This window comes from Anneissia japonica, unplaced genomic scaffold (assembly GCF_011630105.1).
Source record: "Anneissia japonica isolate Jap-2015-1 unplaced genomic scaffold, ASM1163010v1 scaffold7_len58955_cov107, whole genome shotgun sequence".
NCBI classification, from domain to species: Eukaryota; Metazoa; Echinodermata; class Crinoidea; order Comatulida; family Comatulidae; genus Anneissia; species Anneissia japonica.
The window spans coordinates 43,192-50,534 of NW_022720467.1; the positions used below are offsets into that span (position 1 = coordinate 43,192).

Sequence of the window (7,343 nt, forward strand, 5' to 3'; positions counted from 1 at the left end):
GGCATATATGATTGTACTGAGGTGTCAAACTTCTATTATAAATTGATTGCATTTTTAATAATTATGCACGCACGTTCCATGAAATCAGTCTACGCCAATTGCATCGCTTGTAAATTGATCGTATTTGCATTGACTGACTATATAATGACGAATGAACAAGCCTACTTCATAATCTATGCAATTATTTCGAAAAAACAGGCAAACTTTAGAAGGTAAAGCGAGGTTCTGAAGACTAACCAGACAACTGATTGCTGGCATCGTTGATTTGTCCGCGGCAGTTGTCGGCAGATGTGAGCAAATGAAATGTTTTTCTTAAAGGTAAATACAATTGATTATTATTATTGTATATATATTTGCTATTAATTGGTGAAAAATTGGTGGATGACATCCTTAACCCCTACACTTTTTCAAAGTACAGCTTAGATGGTAATAATAGGCCCTATGTCATTTTTGGCCACCGTCTAACTTAATTCCTTAAACTGCTTGTTTATTTTATCTTTTATTTATTTTTTTAAATTTTATTTATTTTTTATTATTTGTTTTTAATGTTTTTTTTCAATATGATTCAAGGTCTGAACACTGTCAGCGCCTTGAAACGATTTTATTTATCAAAATTTAGTTTAAAACAAATGTAATTAGTGCTTTCGAGTATAAGCCTTGTTAAATGTGTATGACTGAATGTACTCGTTGCCTCAATTGGTAGTTTACGCCGCACGACGTTAACCTTAACGTTAATGGATGACGTCATAATTTATTCATCTTGCGTTGCGGAGTACGTAAATTTCAGGATTTTACGTGCTCGACGTACGTTAGTTACGGGTTTGCGCATGCGTATTTCGATTTGTTTACAGAAAGGGGCGGAGCTATCGCATTGAATGTTGGGTACTAACGTTAAAGTTAAGGTTAACGTCGTGCGGCGAAAACTACCCAATTACTCAATCTACATGGATCATATCGCGTACAGATTGTTTGTACAGAACTACTGCATAATAACGAAGAAAAATACACTTGACATACTTGACATGCATATCGTTGAAATGTTAAATTTAGAAGGACTAGCATAGTTCTTTAGACAAAACAGGCAACTAATTATTTGCATTATTGTACCCGGTTGTCGGCAAGTGAGCCAGTGAAAATGTGTTTCTTAAAGGTAGTTACACTCTTTTTATTTTATAAATTTGAGGCAATGTATGCCAGTAAAAAAAACCCTATATTATATATTCGATAGTTATCTTAAAAGTATGGCAGCACAAATTACATTCTCAACAATAAATGCCCCTGGGCCTTTATTCAAATATAAAAAGTAAAAATACAATATTCTAAATATTAAACCAATATAAATGGAATAAAATTCAAACGAGATTTGAAATAAAAATTAAACGTATACATTCATCCATAGTATCATTCATGTGCTTCTCTCACGAAACTTGTTAATAAAGCTGCTCGTTTATCGATGAAAGCTCGTAATTAATTTTCATGACTTCTATTACTCTAGAGTTTATGTTTACAATATAAGTAGTATATACTTTGCATCATTAATTAATAATTATCAAAGTCTTGGACACCGGGACATCGTCAATATACGTACCAAGTTAGAAAATAATAATAATAATAATAATAATAATAATAATAATAATAATAATAATAATAATAATAATAATAATAATCATTATTATTATTATTATTATTATTATTATTATTATTATTATAGACCTGATAGAGATTCGATTGTCAAATAAATACTGAATGAATATATGAATATGATTTGTACCTGTAGTGTCATTTTATTTAAAGTATAATATTGAGGACCCACTATTTTTATTGAACTAAAATTTAACTAAATGAGAAGACCTTGTTTGCAAGAGTACAATGTTTTTTTCATTTTTAATTAATCAAATTAGTTAATAGTAGATCTTAGAGAGAACCGATAAATATTGTTCAACTCTATTATCTTAACAGGAATTGTGTTTCTTGATATCTCTGATTGGACATTCTACAGGTAATAATACACAGTAACACGTTGATTTTCTTGATATGTTCTCTATTTGCGTTAATCCTTTACACAATTCGAATTAGCGCTTCATACTTTAAAGTTCAACATGTAAGTTAACCTTTGATATGAATTTAAAAGTTGAAAATTCAAATCTAACAACAGCCTTTGTACAAATTCTGCTTCGATTAATATTTCTCATTTTAAACAAAATAACTACGTGATATTGTTTGCCTCTATCGTGTGAATATGTTTTTCATGTGCCGGCATTGCCACCTATATAGTAAGACAGTGATTAGTCGATATTGGTTATCCTTGATCATGTGGCTAAAAGAATTAAATGAAAATAAAATATATAATTTGTTGTTTCTAATTCAAGGTTCAATCTTAAATATATAACCATAGTTTGTGTGAATTACATTATATTTAAGTATATATAATAGCTTCCTTGAAGGTTATTTGCATATGTTTTAGGTAATGATGGTGAGCTCAAATTCAATATGGTAGGCTTCACTTCAACTCCTGTTGTTAATGATATTGGGCAAAATGATGTTCGTGGTTACACACTGGGCTCCGATAGATCAAATAATATCACACTCAACATTTTACTCGTAGTCAACACAAGTCTATCAGGACAACCGCTATGCGAAAATCCTCTCTTGGATGTTACATGTGAATTAACAACAATTCCTAAGGTAAATTCGACTCGGCTTGAAGCTCACATTATTAGCAATGCTGAACCTCGAATAGGCGTATTTACTGCGTACGCTGAGAAGGGTAATCGAAGTGGCACTGCTACTATAATAGTTCACCATGCAAAGAGTAAGTTTTCTTATTTTTCATTTTTCCATTATCAATTCACTGTGGTAATTGGCAACAACAACAACAACTACTTTGGGAACGTACTGAGTATTCCCTACGTTAACACATCAGGTAGGGCAAAAGATCATCCCAAGAACACAAACAAGAACAACAATCATAATGATAACAACTACCGTAATAATAATAATAATAATAATAATAATAATAATAATAATAATAATAATAATAATATAATAGTAATAATAATAATAATAATAATAATAATTATATAATAATAATAATAATAATAATAATAATGATGATGATAATATTAATAATAATAATAGGCCTAATTATAATAAAAATAATATATTATTATTATTTTTATTACTATTATTATTATTATTAAGAATAATAATAATAATATATCAGATATCTAGAAAACTATATAATTTTGCGCTATGTATTAACAATTTCGTACCACAGCCCCAAGCATGGTGAGACTGAGGTAGCGTAAATCCCCTATCTGTAAAATTTACTGTCTGTACCCCTCCCTTCCTGTTTCTATCAAGTCTAAGATTCAAGATGTAATTTAGCAAATCATCTTCTATCCATAATATTTTTGGTGGAATTTGTACAAATTAAATGGGGGATTAAATTACTGGTACCGTACCAAATTTTAAGTATGACAGTGCCGTATCCGGCGATCTGGAAATGCTATAGACATAAAAAAAAAATTAAAAAAAAAATGTTGCTCCTCATCCCCCAACCATGGTGAGGCTGAGGTGGTTTCTATTCCAGAATTCGCCACTGTTTAATGTTTTATTTTCTTCATTGGACAATGACAAACTATTCCGAAAGTTTCAATTAGATCCATTTATAACTTTTTTGTATTGTTCCCCGAAAATGACAAAAAATCTCGAAAACAACCCACCCATTCCACAGCAACGCACAAACTAGCAACCTGAGCACAGAAACTATTGAATTAAAAAAAAGCCAACAAATTTCTCAATCTTCTCCCAAAAATATATTTTTTATAATCAATGCAGAGATTTAACAGCAATTCTGGGTTAAGTGTATTTACCCTAAAAATAATTGATTTGTAATCCAATATAGGCTTAATTGTAATGTTGTGTTACCCATTCCACCATATTTGAAAGTCTGACCATGGTTTTACCCTATCACCATGATATCACAGTTCAAAAGATACTCACCCTATTACTGTGAATTTTACGAAGTGGACATAGACCACAATCATTATTCAGAATTTGTATTATTCAGAAATTTCATAAGATTGTCAGGGGCGGATCCAGAGATGTCCAAAAGGGGTGGCCGAAAGGGTGAGGGGGGGCGGTAGTTGGGCCGAAACAACACCATTCTAGGGGGTACGGGGGCATGCCTCCTCGAAATTTTTGTGTTCTAGACGCCCGAAAATAACATTTCTGGCGTTCTGGGCTATCAGTTTTTTCTTTTTTTTTTTCTTTTTTTTAAATTCTTTTTTTAACTTCACAAAAAGGGGAAGGGTCGCCCCCCTCCCCTAAATTCGCCCCTGATTGTGATTATTTTATTTTATTGATAATCCTGGGATATTTTTTAATCTTGAATACATTTAAATGGTAAAGAATAATGCAATTTAACTCGTTTTTAAATATAGTGATTAGTCACTACAATATTTTATTGGGAGGTAAGTGATTCAATAAGTCCATGAATTAATAGGCCTATTTGATAAATTGTTGTATTCTCATGCTTTCGTCCTCAAGCATTTGGAGTAATTTTTCTTTTAAAATAAAAATAAATGCATCTTGATTACGATTAATATCAGGATCAACGTTTTGAGTTCCGAATCAGCATTTTTCGCGCTTTTTTCAGTTCCTTTCAGTTCCGAAAAAAGTTGAACATGGGCAACTGAAAGGAACTCAACTCAACTCAACTCAACTTGACTCATGTCGACAAATATGCGCGACTGTCAGTTCCTTTCAGTTCGACGAGTTGAGTTGAGTTGAGTTGAGTTCCGTGTCGACTTGAGCCTGCCTTTACTTGTATCAAAAAGCCTATATTGTAAAACCACATAATGTCTATGTCCTGCTTTTATTCAAGACACTTGGATGGGCTTATTTATTTTTGTTAGTGCCCTGGATAGTACTTCTTTTGAAATGAATGTCAAAGAAACAGAAATAAACAATAAAAATAAGCCACGTTTCACAGCATTCATAAAAAATAAATCGCTACATGCAAGGTTCAAGACTACTATACATAGGATACAGAAAATAAACAAGAATTTTTAAAATAGACAAAATATATATAAATAATTTTGAATTAGAGTTGGAGGTGCTTATTAACGTTGCTCTCTTTATTGTAAAAAGAAGCCAATTTTTTATTTTGCAAGCGTAATAATATTATTATAGACTTGCCACAAGTATCTAATTAAATTTATTGATTTTTCGTAGTATTAGCACATTTCGGAAAGCGCCACCAGCGTCAGTTTACGTTGAGAAACTTTTGTGATGCGTGCTAATCCCAGAAAAAGTACACTATGGAACGCCATACAAATAAGTATTATAGAACGCCATTGGTGCCAAAATCGATTTATTCTTAAGCATTTTAACTGATTAAGACAAATATTAGGGACTAGAACCCAGTCTATATTATCTAAAGAAAGTCCTGAAAAGAAGTCATGTTACTTTATGGGCTACTTTTTGAGATGGGTTTTTCCGAGATTACTTTTAAAGAGGGTGTTTCTTCTCGATATGGGCTTCTTCTTGTGGTTAAGCCTAGTTTTTAGCTAGTATTTGAAAGCCCACTTAACAAAAACTGATTTTTGTTTTCAAAGCCCCTGTAATACCAATTGTTCGCACCAAGACTGTCAGTGTATGTGATAGTAACGTTACATTGAGCGTAAATCAATCTAGTGGAAATATTGAAAGCTTACGATGGGCGAAGAATGGAGATTATAACGAAGAATGGGATGGGCTAACGGAGATCTTTTTCAAAAATATTACACTGAATGATTCTGGGATTTACGAATGTTATATAAATGGCAGCCGGAATGAAGGAAAATACGCATTCATGCAGATGATAGTAAGAGGTACGGTAGGTAAATTGAACTTCGACACATTCATTTATTTGTAAATATAATTTATACTGATTAAAAGTAGTCATATCTACGTAGACAATGAACATTCCTGCAAAGCTGCGCCCCTTGCATATTGTTGCTATGGTGCAACAAAACCACAGGAAGAATGAGCGCGTATGTTATTTATCTGGATCTTGCTAACCGTTAGCTGCCGTGTGTGAGCATAGCCAGTGTTAAAACGTACCAAAAACGTACACGCGTATTCCTGGCCCTGCTCTGATTGGTCAGTAGTTACGTTTAGCTCTCTAGAAAGGTCCCATTTCGGATTGTAAAATAATGTGCAAGAGCAGATAGATGAGATGATGGATGAGAGTAGAAATGATGAAAGGAGGGACAGAGGGAGAGAGGAAATAAATAATTAATAAAATGAGCTAATGTTTGGATAAATGGATGGACGGAAGAAAGAAAAAAAAAACCATTGTAAATTGTTTGTATTTTCCTCTATCTGAAATTCCACAAAACAATGACTTTTGTTAGTTCAAAGAAATTCATTTAGTATCTTATAAAATACTTCATTTTTTTCTTTTGAAAATATATTTGTATTTTATGATATGATTATTTATAGATAATTATTAACATTGTGAGGTGTTAATTTCATTCAGTGGCGTAGTAATTGGCAACGTTGAATTTTCTGAAAACGCGAATCGGTATCTTAATTATCATTTTTATACTTTAAATTCAAAATTCGGCTAGTTGAAAATGTCAGAGCATCTGCTACCCCACAAATGCCCAGAACACAGGGGAAATTAGTAGTTCCTATGCCTACGAGGCTTAACATGAAAGCGCCCGGTAAATAATTTTGCACTGGCGACCGTTCTCATCTAGCTACGCCACTAATTTCGTTTATTTACACTTCAATTTAGATTTAACATTGTATTTAGCAGGGTTGGCTTGTGTTTCAGAATGTCCACATAACAAATGGTCCCCGCCGAATTGCATTATGGAGTGTGACGTTTGCTACAATGGAGGAGTGTGCGATACATACATCGGAACCTGCATATGTCCTTCGGGATTTATTGGAAATAGATGCGAAATACGTGAGTAGGCCTATTATACAAATACAACATAAGTCAATGTTTATTATCTATTCTTGTAGTGATTTCTACTTAAAATAACTTTGGACTTCAATAACTTAAGATTCTATAAAAGCATTTAGACAAAACCTTTAGAAAATGTATACAAAAGATATGTATTATAGAAGCCGGAATAAAATGTAAATACTTCTCTAATAACTAAGTATTAAGAATATTGAATTGATTAGCGGGTTGATGTACGCACAACGTAACTCAGCTCTCGCATATGGTGGCAGAATTTAGAAAAGAAAATATGATTAGATTGCAGACCTAAAACTTCAATTGAAATTTGGAACGACAAAAACTTCATACATTATTATACGGGTTTAATGCAATATATATATAC

General features: G+C 32.3%; 1 protein-coding gene across 5 annotated transcripts in view; it reads left to right on the forward strand.

Annotated features, from left to right (window-relative positions):
- The window catches only part of LOC117111353 (tyrosine-protein kinase receptor Tie-1-like), an 18,695-nt gene that overhangs the window by 2,453 nt on the left and 8,899 nt on the right, over positions 1-7,343 (forward strand). For 2 of the 5 annotated variants that reach the window (XM_033254276.1, XM_033254280.1), the window contains exons 2-5: positions 1,960-1,999; positions 2,465-2,812; positions 5,622-5,876; positions 6,827-6,961. In XM_033254276.1, the coding sequence (XP_033110167.1) occupies positions 1,960-1,999; positions 2,465-2,812; positions 5,622-5,876; positions 6,827-6,961 (778 nt within the window). Of the gene's footprint in view, positions 1-180; positions 319-1,959; positions 2,000-2,464; positions 2,813-5,621; positions 5,877-6,826; positions 6,962-7,343 lie in introns of those variants that run through there. The other 3 variants (XM_033254277.1, XM_033254279.1, XM_033254278.1) reach the window with 3 other exon arrangements.